Here is a 14,543-nt window from a genome sequence, read left to right as displayed (position 1 = left end):
ACATTTGTAACTCTCCTTCTTCCTTTTTTCTTGTTCTGGCATGATTGGTATATACTGGTTATTTTTTTTTTTTTTAATGCTGCAGTGATTTTGTGCTGCATGAGTATAACTGATTCACTGTGTTTTGTAGTAGTATACTGAACAACAGTACGAAGGAGGCCAGGTGTGGCATGGTGGCTCATACTTGTTATCCCAGGACTTTGGGAGGCCAAGGTGGGTGGATTGCTTGAGCCCAGGAGTTTGAGACCAGCCTAGCCAACATGGTGAAACCTCACCTGTACAAAGAAGACAAAAAGTAACCGGGCATGGTGTGCAGCTGTAGTACAGCTACTTGGGAGGCTGAGGTGGGAGGATTACCTGTGCTTAGGGAGGTTAAGGCTGCAGTGAGCTGTGATGGCATCACCGCACTCCAGCCTGGGAGACAGAGCAAGACCCTGTCTCAAAACAAAACAAATAACAGTATGAAGGAGTGACAGTACCATAGACAGTTTCTGTTGCAAGTACTCACTGCTTTTGTAAAAGTGCAAAACACCCATAGACAATAAGTGAGAATGACTGTTCCAATAAAATGGTATTCATGGGCGTTGAAATTTGAATTTCATATAGTTTTCACATTTCACAAAATATTTATCTTGGATTTTTTTTCCCTTAACTATTTAAAAATAAAAACGTAAAAGCAGGTTTTTTTTTTTTTTTTTTTTTTAAAAGACCGAGTCTCGACCTGTCACCCAGGCTGGAGTGCAGTAGCATGATCACGGCTCACTGCAACCTCTGCCTCCCAGGTTCTAGAGATTCTCGTGCCTCAGCCTCCTGAGTAGCTGGGATTATAGGCACCCACCACCACACCTGGCTAATTTCTTTGTTTTTTTTCTTAGTAGAGACAGTGTTTCACCATGTTGGCCAGGCTGGTCTCAAACTCCCGACCTTGGGTGATCTGTCTGCCTCGGCCTCCCAAAGTGCTAGGATTACAGGTGTAAGTCACTGCACCCGACCAAAAATTGTTTTGGTTTTTTGGTTTGTTTTGTTTGAGACAGAGTCGTCGCCCAGGCTGGAGTGCAGTGGTATAATCTTGAGTCACTGCAACCTTCCTCTCCTGGGTTCAAACGATTCTCCCTTCTCAGCCTCCCCAGTAGCTGGGATTACAGGTGTGTACCACCACACCCAGCTGATTTTTGTATCTTTAGTGGAGACGGGGTTTCGCCATGTTGGCCAGGCTGCTTGAACTCCTGACCTCAAATGATCCACCCGCCTCAGCATCCCAAAGTGCTGGAATTACAGGTGTGAACCACCATGCCTGGCCTTGAAACATAAAAGCAATTTTTAACTTATTAGCTTAGCAGAAACATGTTGTAGGCCAGATTTGTCCTGCAGGCTGTTATTTGCCAGCCTATCTTAGAATACAGATATACCTCATTTTGTTGTGCTTCACAGATAGTGTGATTTTCACAGTTTGAAGGTTTGCAGTGACCCTGCATTGAGCAAGTCTGTTAGTACCATTTTTCCAACAGCATGTGCCCACGTCATGTCTCTGTGTCACATTTTGATAATTCTCACAATATTTCAGGCTTTTTCGTTATTCTGTTGTGGTGATTCTGTAATCAGTGATCTTTGATGTTACTTTAGTAATTGTTTTGGGGTACCAGGAACCACCTTGTACCTGGCAAACTTAATCAGTAAATGTATGTGTTCTGACTGTTCAACTGACTGGCTGTTCCACTTGTCTCTCTTCCTCTTCTTGGGTCTCCCTATTCTCTGAGACACAACATTGAAATTGGGTCAGTTAATAACTCTACAGTGGCCTCTAAGTATTCAAGTATAAAAAAAGACTCCTGCATCTCTTACTTTAAATCAAAAGCTAGAAATAATCTTGTTTAGTGAGGGAGGCATATCAGAAGCTAAGATAGGCCAAAAGCTAGGCCTCTTGCACCAAACAGCCAAGTTGTGAATGCGAAGGAAAAGTTCTTGAAGAAAATTATAAGTGCTACTCCAGTGAAGACATGAATGACAAGAAAGCAAAACAACTTCATTGCTGATGTGGAGAAAATTGTAGTGATCTGGATAGACGATCACACCAGCCACACTATTCCCTTAAGCCAAAGCCTAAGCCAGAGCAAGGCCCTAACTCTCTTTAATTCTATGAAAGCTGAGAGGTAAGGAATCTGCAGAAGAAAAGTTGGAAAGTAGCTGAGGTTGACTGGCTTATGTTTAAGGAAAGAAGCCAACTCCATAACGTAAAGGTACAAGGTGAGGTAGCAGGTGCTGTTGTAGAAGCTGCAGTAAGTTATCCAGAAGATCTCCTAAGATCATCAAGGAACGTGGCCACATGAAACAACCAGTTTTTAATGTAGGTGAAAAACAACCTTCTATTGGAAGAAGATATCATCTAGAATTTTCATTTCTGGAGAGAAGTGAATTGTTAGCTTCAGTTCTTCGAAGGAAAGGCTGACTGTTGGGGCTAATGTGTCTGGTGACTGAGTTGAAGCCAGTGCTCATTTATTATTCCAGTAATCCTAGGGCCTTAAAAATTATGCTAGATCTATTCTGCCTATGCTCTGTAAACAGGAAAAAAAGAAAAAGAAAAAGAAAAAAAGCCTGGATGACAGCACACCTGTTTACAGCATGGTTTACTTAATATTTTAAGTCTACTGGTGAGACGTTGCTAAGGAAAAGATTCCTTTCAAAATATTAGTGCTCATTGACAGTGCATGTAGTCACCCAAGAGCTTTGATGGAGATGTGCAAGGAGATTAATGTTGTTTTTATGCCTGTTAACTAACACAGCATTCATTCTGCATGCAGCCCATGGATCAAGGAGCACTTTCAACTTACAAGTCTTATTTAAGAAATACATTTAATTAGACTATAGCTGCCTTAGTGAGTCCTCTAATGGATTTGGGCAAAGTAAATTGAAAACCTTCTGGAAAGGATTCATTCACCATTCTCAATGTCATTAAGAACATTCCTAATTCATGGAGAGGATGTCAAAATATCAACATGAACAGGAGTTTGGAAGAAGTTTATTCTGTCCCTCATGGATGCCTTTGAGGGGTTCAAGACTTCTGTGGAGGAGGGGACTGTAGAAGTAGTGGAAATAGCAAGAGAACTAGAATGTGAAGTGGAGCCTGCCAGGTGTGTTGGCTCATACCTGTAATCACGGCACTTTGGAAGGTTCGGGCAGGAGGATCCCTTGAGCCTAGGAATTGCAGGCAGCAGTGAGCTATGTTCGTGCCACTCCCCTCACTCCAGCCTGGGTGACAAAAGCGAGACTCCATCTCAATTTAAAAAGAAAAAAAGAGGTGGAGCATGAACACTGACTGCGTTGCTACAATGCCATGAAAAAACTTGAACAGATGAGGAGTTGCTTTTTGTAGATGAGCAAAGAGTGGTTTCTTGAGATAGAGTCTGCTGTAAGTGAAGATGCCGTGAACATTGTTGAAATGACAACGAATTCAGAATGTTTCATAAACTTTGTTGATAAAGCAGTGGCAGGGTTTGAGAGGATTGGCTCCAATTTTGAAAGTTCTGCTGTGGTAAATGCTGTCAAACAGCATAGAGTGCAACAAAGTTTTCCTGATGTGGCAAACTTCATCGTTGTCTTATTTTAAGAAATTGCCACAGCCACCCCAACCTTTAGCGACCACCAGCTGACTCACTGTTAGCAGCTTTCAGCAATAAAGTATTTTTATATTTAAGTGCAGAGTTTTTTTTAGACCGAAGGCTGTGGCATACTTAATAGACTACAGTATCATGCAAACAACTTTTGTATGCGCTGGGAAACCAAAAAATGTGTGTGACTTGCTTTATTGCACAGCAGTCTGGAACCAAACCCACAGTATCTCCAAGGTTGGACTCTAGGATGTGAAAAAAAAACTAAGTTAAAATTTACAACGTGAGAAAATAGGAAAAACAAGAACTATTAAAAACAGAATTATAATAAACTAGAAAGATAAGTGAGAAGAGTCAGATGTCTTAAGCCTGATATAACTGGATGGAATAGCAGAAAGGAGATGAAAAACCTAATGAGTTGACTTGGCATAGTAAGTTTGAGAATATATTTGAGTTTGAGTGTGTCTAGTTGGCAGTTGAAAATCTAGGTGTAAGTCAAGCAAATTAACTTAGTTTTCAAAGAAAATTTGCCTAAATATACAGTTGTCATCACATATGGAATTCACATAAATTCAGCTGTAGCCCTTGGCAATAAAAGGAAAAACAATAATCATAACAAGTGCTTTGTACATTAATTTTCTTACAACCACCCTATGAAGTAGATACTGCTTTCTCCATTTTACAGATGGGGAACCTGAAGTATGAAGACGCTAGATAACTTGCCCAAGATCACATGGGTTAGATTAGATTTGAACCCAGGTAATCAGGCTCCTGATACTGCTTGGAGTCACTGTGCTCTATGGTTTCAAATGTTAAATGTGCCTACCATTTTACTCAGTGAGTGGCAGTACACAGTGAAAATGGGTGGAGGCATTACATCTTTTGTTGCCTTGGGCATGAAGGCTTCCTTCTTTCATAAGGGTGGGCAATATTAAGTGCCGAATATGATTCTAATTAATTCTTTGCAGTCTTGGAGGAAAAGTTGGCTCAGTCCTTTTCACTTTATGGAATTTTTCAGCAGTAATTTTGACCATACGTAATTTTTGCCTTAAGTTGACTTCAGAAGCTAGCTCTTCATTAGACAAGATTTTACTGTAAATGCAGAATGTTTAAACTCATCAGTCCTCTTTTCCTGGTATATGTTGGGCATGTACTTTTAGAGATGTTTTAGTTTTAAAGTTCTTTCGTAGTTCAGTTGATAGATAATATGTATAATGATTTGTACTTGGTGAAATTAAACACAGTGCATATTATATTTTAAAGCTTTAACTTTTGTTTAAGTATTTTTCCTTAATATGTCTTTTTTAAAAACAAACTTTCAGCTAGTATGTTCAACACACCAGGAATGCAGAGCTTGTTGCAACAAATAACTGAAAACCCACAACTTATGCAAAACATGTTGTCTGCCCCCTACATGAGAAGCATGATGCAGTCACTAAGCCAGAATCCTGACCTTGCTGCACAGGTGAGTTTGTAATTGTATTGAAAAAGACTGTGCAGTGTGAATTAAAATAACCTAATCTAGTAATTGTGATTTTGGCACATTTGTGTTGTGTATGATATCTTAATATACTAGAAAAATAAGTAAACTGTGTCTCCAATTTTTTAGACCGTGTGTTTCTTTGCAGTAAATTAATACTTCATATGTAATTAAAACAACTTTATCTCTGCCATTCATTGACTAGAAAGAAGTGCAGGTTTAGTTTGTTTCTACGTATGTTGAGTTAGGAGACAAGTACAGAGTTCTGGAATGCCCACTCTTTTGAAGATAAACTACTTAATGAAATGTAAATCTTGAAAGCAATTAAGAGCAATGTTAATACATTTGAAATACTTTTATTTAGTAGATCACTCAGATTATAATAGTCATGCTTAGAATGGCAGTTGTAAAATAGCATTTATTAAAGACGGAAATTTGTCAGAACAATGTTCTCCTTCTTTCAACTATTGATACCCCTGCTGAAGATCGTATACAGGTCCCTTATTAATGTATTCCTTTTTCTAATTTGTTTCTAAAGAGACCACAGCTAAGAAAATTGGGGATCTTAATGCTGGCTGAACACTCAGGATCACTTGGGAAGCTTTATAGACAGTACCGATGGTTGGGGCCTCATCCTTAGAGATTTTGAGATAATTGCGTCTGATAACCCTTTCTCCCTCAAGTTGCCTAGGTACTATCTAGGTTCCATACCACAGGGCTTGAAAAACCACGGAGAATGTGAAATAAACCTTGATAATCTGTAGTTTATATTTGCTGTTCGTTAAAAACGGCTTCTGTAGTGTGTCAGGAATTTGGAAGACTTTATAGTTAATCTCATCCCTTAAATTTTAAAAGCTTTAAGTCAAATGAATGGTTTTTATTTTCTAAATTCTAAAACTATATTGATTCACGTATCTTTGATGTATAATTCTCAGTAATAACTTATGCCCTCACCAAATTTGTGGAATTGGAAATAACAAATTTTAAGAAGAATTTTTGTGTCTGTGATTCTGTATATTGGAGGTACATTTTATGGAAGATTGATTTATGCATATGAAACTTATCAGACTGAGTTGTTAGTATTAAATGCTTCAATTTACCATAATAAGCCATTTTAAGTGTGTATTTGGCTAATACTGAATGTGCATCTTGCTTTTAAAATTTGACTTTAACAAGCACATGCGTAGCAATTTTGTAATAATCTTACTTTAGTAAAGTGACTTGAGCACTCACATACAATTTTTTTACTCTAAAACAAAATGTTGCTAGTACTAGATTAGCATGTCTTTTATTACAGATAATTTAGAAACTATTACAATGTTCTTGTTATCTGCAGATTAAAATTTGTGGTTTTTCTATTCTTTTGATTTTTAAATATTTAAAAAGACTCTTGAGTGTAAAAACTTGTGGTATAAGCACTCAGGTAAGTTATAAGAAATATCTAATAAGATGATTATCTGTGAAAGGATACGTTTAAGATGACATGCTTTTTTAAGATGAAATGAAGTGAATTCCAAAAGATATGTGTGATAACCTCGTTAATATGTTAATGATAAGTATTTGGAACCAATAAAGAAGCAGGTTTGTTGACCTTAAGCCGGTATGAGTTTACTTACTGTGAACTTACTGGTCACTTTGAAATAAATACTGTATGTTCCTGAAAGGTTGTCTGACATCTGCTTTTGTTATTGTATTGAAATTAACTAAAAGATGACTTTGCAAGAATTGGGGCGAATTTTCTCTACCAGCATTTACATTGCTCTTAAATACGGTTAACTTCTTGAGGGCAAGGATCATTTCCTCCCCAGACTTTGGATAGATAAATAGGCTATCAGTAAATCCTTGTTAGTTGACTTTTTACTCCGCCTGGGGAAAATGATATAAAATGTGTCTTTTGAAGCTACAAGAATTTATTAGCTCTGGTTATGCTCCTTGTGTATTTTAATCTTATTTTCAGGTATATGACATCATACTAATAATGATCCTGATTTTTAAATTCTTAACGTTTATTTGAAGTTTAGGAGATGCCACTTTTCTCATCTCTGGTGGTAGTGAGGTGAAATCCAGATGCTAATCTTGGTGTTCTCAAATGGATTTACATCTTTTAGGTCTTAAATCATTTTAATACTTTTCCCAGAGGACTGTTGGTGCTAGGCCTGACTGATTTTCACCTAGCTGCTCCATTTCTCTGGCAAGTTGGTTGCTGTTTTGCGGTGTTATTTTTTTGGACCTAATATTAGCTGTTTTGTAGTAGGCAGGTAGATGTAGTGGTCCTTTTCAGATCTAGATTTTCTCTGTGCCTGCCACTTGTGTGTTGAGGTTTCTAAGCAAGCCATGTTACATAGTTCATGTATTGATGTTTATGTTTATTCTGCCAGTGTAGTAGAAAATATATCTTCATGAATGCCAGTTACTTCCATTTTTCTTTCAATGGCATATATTCACGTTTGTTCAAGGAAAAGCCTAAGAAAATGATTGCTTTTATTTTTTAGGATATTGCATGTCATTATCATAACCACCATTCTCATTGAGAGAGAATATGCCTCATTTTTTTGTTTTTGTTCTTCTGGAGATCCCTCTTGTGGACAGTATCTTCCCTTTTCCTTTTTTTATTTATGTTCTACCTTCCTCCCTTTTAAGTGCCAGCTGAGGCACTTGGGGGAAGATAGAATAAAACAAGGTACATTACTTGTTTCAGATATTTCCAGTTAAAATTGTTTGAACACTTGCCCCATAGATGATGCTGAATAATCCCCTATTTGCTGGAAATCCTCAGCTTCAAGAACAAATGAGACAACAGCTCCCAACTTTCCTCCAACAAGTGAGTAAGACAAGATGTTAGCTATCTTGGGTAATGATTTGCTTGAAAAAATTTGATGATAAACATTTTTCCTTGCTCTTCTCTGGCTGATAGCAAAACATAGAATAGAGACCAATAATGCTGTCAATTCGTAGAGAATTCAGCTTGATCTTCACTGAGTCCCATTTCACTGCTGACCTTTTGCTTATGTTTCTTAAACATACATTCTGAGGAAAGAACATTTTGTTTTTGCTTTTGAGGACCTAGGATTTTGAATGCTTTGTTAGTACCATAAACCATTTCCTTTCATTGTACTAACTTTGAAGTGCTTCCTTGTGTCATGTTACGCTTTATGGTTTAACTAATTTTGAGTAACAGGAAAGAGCTACCCTATTCTATTTTATAGGTTGTTTTCTTCCAAATTAGTAGAATGCTTTTTTTTCCCAAGGGGTAGATCTCATTTCCTCAAACTCGGGAGATTAGTAAGATTAAAATAGTCAGTGTTGTCATATAAGGAAGTAAGGAAGTTTATAGTATAAACGAGTACTTGAGATTGCCATGATATTTTATTATTTAAAACTACAAAAGAGAAGTCAGTCTTGGTGTTTTGAAACTGGTAGTTCTAGGGCCTCATGTATTATGCAAATGACTCTCAGACCTGTAAACCATTTTCCAAGGTTGGTGTCCTTGATCTATTGTAATGATGTAAGCCTATCTTTGGTTAGTCAGGTGGTGTATATTTGGAAGTAGTAAAGCTAAACTCAGGATACATGTATTAACGTCAAATTTGGAACTGTTGTTTTAGAGTGTACCTTACTGGTAAAATTGTTATATCAGTAACAGATAACACTTGGTTAGGTGGAATATGTGGCTTTTTACCATATCCACGTCGTAAGAATTGTGCCTTTGGAGGTTGTGTCTTAGAAGTAATACTTTATCTTCTGTCGGAGAAGGGGAATAGTGGTGGCTTCCAAAGTAGCTCCTGATTTTCTTCTATTATGGAAATGGCTTTCATGATGGACTTAGGAGGAGGTCAAGTAATAATTTGCACACTAGGTTTGCTGTCAAAGAGGAGATACTTGCGTTTATTTTGGGAAAGAAATTATGGATTACCAGTGTCCAGGAGTAAGGTTTTAGATTTTCTCCAGAAGCATAACAGAGAAAAGATTTAAAAATTTACGTTCACTGATTTTAATTCCTTTGTAACCACTAGTTTTCTTTCTTCCTTAGATGCAGAATCCTGATACACTATCAGCAATGTCAAACCCTAGAGCAATGCAGGCCTTGTTACAGATTCAGCAGGGTTTACAGACATTAGCAACGGAAGCCCCGGGCCTCATCCCAGGGTAGGCTTATTTGGGGAAGATAATGAAAGTGTATAATGGTTACTTTCTCTGAGAATTTCAGATTTAGTATTATTCTGCCTGCCTTTTTTTTTTTTTTTTTTGGTGGGATACAGGGTCTCGCCCTTCGCCTAGGCTATGAGTGTGGTGGCGCAGTTGTGGCTCACTGCAGCCTCGACCTCTCGGGCTCAAGGGATTCTCTCACCTCAGCCTCCCAAGTAGCTGGGACTACAGGTGTGCACCACCACACCTAGCTAATTTATATATATAATTTGTTGTTGTTATTGTTTTTAGAGATGGGGTTTTGCCATGTTATCCAGGCTGGTCTCAAACTTCTGGGCTCAAGAGATTTGGCCTCCCAAAGTGGGATCAGAGACATGAGCCATAGCACCTGGTTCTCCCCCACCGTTTTTATTTATTTATTTACTTATTTATTTATTAAGAGATCGGTTTTTGCTCTTTTACCCTGGCTGAACTTGAACTTCTAAGCTCAGGTGATCCTCCCACCTCAGCCTCCCCAGTAGCTGGGACACAGTGCCTGGCTATGATTGTTTTTAAGTCAGGGTTTTCAAAGTTAAAAATGATTATTATTATTTTTTAAATTCCTTTTAGAGATAGTCTCACTCCATCGAGCAGACTGGAGTGCAGTGGCGCAATCTCAGCTCACTTCAGCCTCTACCTCCTGGGCTAAAGCAATCCTCTTACCTCAGCCTGCCAAGTAACTGATACTACAGGTGTGCACCAGCACACCCAGCTAATTTTGTTTTTATTTTTTGTAGAGATGAAGTCTCAACAATGTTGCCTAGGCTGATCTCAAATTCCTGGGCTGCTGGGATCATTGGTCTCCCAAAATGAGCCACTGCACCAGGCCAAAAGGGCTTATTTTAAGAAGATGGCTTAGCTTATATTATATTAAAATGTAACTGATTTATGGACTGGCTTCTGGTTTTGCAGGACCTTAGGATATTTCCTATTTGTGCTTTCTGTAGGTTTACTCCTGGCTTGGGGGCATTAGGAAGCACTGGAGGCTCTTCGGGAACTAATGGATCTAACGCCACACCTAGTGAAAACACAAGTCCCACAGCAGGAACCACTGAACCTGGACATCAGCAGTTTATTCAGCAGATGCTGCAGGCTCTTGCTGGAGTAAATCCTCAGGTATCAGTTCTTTTCCATTCAAGTTTTGTATTCCTTAATGTTGGAAATTTAGAAATTTCCAAAAAGAAGGAAAAAGGGGGAAAAAAGGAAAGCAGTAGTTCTTAGGTGTTTAGATTAATGAAAAATACAGTCTTAAGGATATTGAGTAAGAAAACAGGCATTACAAAAATTGTTGACTTTGGTGCTGAGACACTAAAGGAAACGTTATTACGGTTGTAGAGAAGACATGCTACAACCTAAAGTCTTATTTTTTAGAAATTGCCTTTAAAAATGCATTTTTTTTTGTTCCTATTTGAAAATCATTTGAAATAGATTTTGCTTTAAAAAAGTTCTTAGGGAGGAATGGAAACTTGATTATCCCAAGTACCTCCAGGGCAGCTGTATTCTAGTCTGTCTTTTGACTGGAAAAAAGTCCTAACTACCTTAACTCCACCCATGACACCACCTCCTGCGGTAGCTTGTGTTACATATATATATATCTCGTAAATATGGCTAAAGAATATGGACCCCCTAATAATGTGGTTGCATCTACAAACATACATTGGTTTTACTAATAATGTGCCATTATATAAAGATGATCGCCAGTTTAAACCTGTTTTATTAGGTTGTCCCCAAACTTCTTAATGTCTCAAGGTCTGTTAGGTGCTTTCTGTTTTCTTTTCTGGGTTTCTTTTTTCTTTCCCTTTCTCCTTTCCCCTTTCCTTTTCCTCCTTCCTCTTCCCCTTTCCCTTTTCCCTTTCCTCTTCCCCTTCCCCATTTCCCCTTTTTCCTCTTTCCCCTCTTTGCCTTTCCCTTTTTTTTTTTTTCTTTCCCTTTCCCTTTTGACAAAGTGCCCAGGCTGGATGCAATCACAGCTCACTGCGACCTGCACCTCCTGGGCTGCAGCAATCCTCCCACCTTAGCCTCTGGAGTAGCTGGGATTACAGGCGCAGACCACCACACCTGGCTAATTTTTGTATTTTTTGTAGAGCTGGGGTTTCACCATGTTGCCCAGGTTGGTCTCAAACTCCTGAGCTCAAGCGATCTCACCCGCCTTGGCCTCCCAAAGTGCTGGGATTACAGGCGTGAGCCTGGCCTGCTTTCTGTTTTCAAGCTTTACTAAATATAATAAATAGGGCAGGGTTCTGTCTCATACATATCTGTATTCCTGATAAGCTAGCGTAGCATAGTTTCTGGCTCTTGGTAGGTACTCAGTAAATATTCATGGAATAAATAAGAAAGAAGGATTTGGAGTATTAGAATTAATTGTGACATAAGTTAACTTACAAGCCTCCAAATTATCAGGTAGGCCTAGGATTGATTGGTCATTTATATGGAGATTTTTTTTTTTAAACTTCATTTCTGAAGAAAAGATTTGATGCTGCTGAAATGTCAGAATTAAGAGTATAATTTTGGGCCTGAAACTGAAGCTCTTTTCTAAGAATTGACTGTCCAGTGCAAAAATTAAACTCACAGTCATTCGAAGAATCATTGAAGCTTTAGAATTTTATACATGAGGATACCAGCTTTTATAGTTACTCAATTGGTCAGTAGCTACACAAATCATCTAATTCTGAACTATCTGTGTGTGTGTGTGTGTGTGTGTGTGTATATATGTATATACACACACACATACAGGTTTTTCTGCATGTACGTGATCCTCTAAAATAATGGTTGATGTTTATTAAGCTTTTCTCCCCCTCCCCTAAAGTAGAGTCGTGATCTATTTGACATGATTATTTAGGTACAAACTAGACTATTTAAAATAAACTGCTAATGGACTTTTAAATATGTTGGATTAGTTTCAAGAGGTGGGCAGTGTTTTTAAAGCTCAGTAGATCAGCATATGTTATAAAAAAGCAATTAAAAAATTTTGAAAGTCATGTGTGGCAGGGACTGGCTTCCTTTAGAGTTGGATTAATTTTTTTTTTCTTTAATAGCTACAGAATCCAGAAGTCAGATTTCAGCAACAACTGGAACAACTCAGTGCAATGGGATTTTTGAACCGTGAAGCAAACTTGCAAGCTCTAATAGCAACAGGAGGTGATATCAATGCAGCTATTGAAAGGTTACTGGGCTCCCAGCCATCATAGCAGCATTTCTGTATCTTGAAAAAATGTAATTTATTTTTGATAACGGCTCTTAAACTTTAAAATACCTGCTTTATTTCATTTTGACTCTTGGAATTCTGTGCTGTTATAAACAAACCCAATATGATGCATTTTAAGGTGGAGTACAGTAAGATGTGTGGGTTTTTCTGTATTTTTCTTTTCTGAAACAGTGGGAATCAGTGCTTTTCATTTAAGGCTACTGCATGCATCACTTCTGCATTTATTGTAATTTTTTAAAAACATCACCTTTTATAGTTGGGTGACCAGATTTTGTCCTGCATCTGTCCAGTTTATTTGCTTTTTAAACATTAGCCTATGGTAGTAATTTATGTAGAATAAAAGCATTAAAAAGAAGCAAATCATTTGCACTCTATAATTTGTGGTACAGTATTGCTTATTGTGACTTTGGCATGCATTTTTGCAAACAATGCTGTAAGATTTATACTACTGATAATTTTGTTTTATTTGTATACAATATAGAGTATGCACATTTGGGACTGCATTTCTGGAAACATACTGCAATAGGCTATCTGAGCAAAACACCTGTAACTAAAAAAGTGAAGATAAGAAAATACTCTTAAAGCTGAGTATTTCCGAATTGTATAGAATCTTACAGCATCTTTGACAAACATCTCCCAGCAAAAGTGCCGGTTAGTCAGGTTTGTTGAAAATACAGTAGAAAAGCTGATTCTGGTTATCTCTTTAAGGACAATTAATTGTACAGACACATAATGTAACATTGTCTCAACATTCATTCACAGATTGACTGTAAATTACCTTAATCTTTGTGCAGACTGAAGGAACACTGTAGTATACCCCAAAGTGCATTTGCCTAGGACTTCTCAGCTTCTCCCATAGGTAGTTTAACAGGCATTAAAATTTGTAATTGAAATGTTGCTTTCACTGAAAAAGTGTCTTGATGTTTCAGTTATTTTTAATCGCCATAAAAAAATAGAACTATCTTTTGGGTTTATCTGTTTTCTCATGCACAGGCAATACACAAATTTAAAATGAGTTGTGAGCCAATTGTTTCTGAAGTGTTTTGGTAGTTCTATTAAGAAATAGTTAAATATTGTGCTTTTCAGAGCCTCAGAGAAAGGGGGACGGGGTGGGGGGGTGGGGCAGCGGAATCTGTCCTGGATGGGGCCAGCTTAAATAATACTGGCAACCAAGATTCTGTTAGGATTTCTGTGCATATAGTGTAGTAAAGAAGTATCATTCAGGGGTGAAAAACAAAGAGCCGTTTTAATGATGTTGAGTACATTTGGCTGTTTTATAGCCTTTTTCTTCCCTCCCCAAAGAATTCTGTTTGCCTAACTCCCAAACTGTTGGGGTGGTACATTCCTTTAGGACCAATTAAAACATAATTGAGGGTCAGTGATACATTTGGCTGACTCTAGTTCAGTATTCTCTTAGGTGATTATATTCTCTCATGTACAGTTACAGGAAATTAAAATGTTAAAGTAACCTAAAATGAATTCAGACCAATAAAATCAAGGGAAATACAAGTTGATTGCATTACTTCTGTATGTTGCTTGCTATTAAAAAGGTTAAGAGGCCAGGTTACCCACCAGTCCTTGCACTGTTCTGACACTTTCCCCAGGAGGAAAACAAGTACAAAGGTTACGGTGGAGGCATAAGTAGAAGAGATTGTTAAGAAGGGTATTCATGTGTCTTTGCTCTTTCTGCTTCATGCCTCAGTTTGGTTTAAAAACTTCTGTACTGGCAAATGGTGGTATTCAGTGTGGGATAGTGTCATAACTAATTTGACAATTTATTAATCACAAAATAACAATAAATCTCTAGCTTTTACACTTGATTTGTCTTGCCTCTTTTGTAGAAAGAAAAAAAGTCTTTAACTTTTGCTAACCATGTGTTTTAAAGGCTATTGGAGTTGATTTACCCCAGATTTTGTCACATTTTACATTCTTTATTTTTCAGGTTTTCCAATTAAAACGTCACAGTCTTTTGTGGTGTGATAAAAAGATAGCACACTGGGAAGGTAGGTGACTTGAGCTCCACTTTTGATCTTGGTACTTGACTAGTTATGTGACATTGAGGCGTCAT

The 14,543-nt window shown here is 37.7% G+C and overlaps 1 protein-coding gene across 2 annotated transcripts in view; it reads left to right on the top strand.

The window, feature by feature from the left end:
* Positions 1–14,295, top strand: part of UBQLN1 (ubiquilin 1) — a 48,342-nt gene extending 34,047 nt beyond the window's left edge. Inside the window, exons 7-11 of one of the 2 annotated variants that reach the window (XM_003810294.5) lie at positions 4,928–5,070; positions 7,823–7,906; positions 9,116–9,231; positions 10,218–10,386; positions 12,306–14,295. In XM_003810294.5, the coding sequence (XP_003810342.1) occupies positions 4,928–5,070; positions 7,823–7,906; positions 9,116–9,231; positions 10,218–10,386; positions 12,306–12,458 (665 nt within the window). In that variant the 3' untranslated portion in view covers positions 12,459–14,295. The remainder of the gene's footprint in view (positions 1–4,927; positions 5,071–7,822; positions 7,907–9,115; positions 9,232–10,217; positions 10,387–12,305) is intronic. The other variant, XM_003810295.5, reaches the window with a different exon arrangement.
* Positions 14,296–14,543: the final 248 nt, after the last annotated feature.

This window comes from Pan paniscus, chromosome 11 (assembly GCF_029289425.2).
Source record: "Pan paniscus chromosome 11, NHGRI_mPanPan1-v2.0_pri, whole genome shotgun sequence".
In the NCBI taxonomy this organism is placed as follows: domain Eukaryota; kingdom Metazoa; phylum Chordata; class Mammalia; order Primates; family Hominidae; genus Pan; species Pan paniscus.
This window is presented reverse-complemented; position numbering and strand designations above follow the sequence as displayed.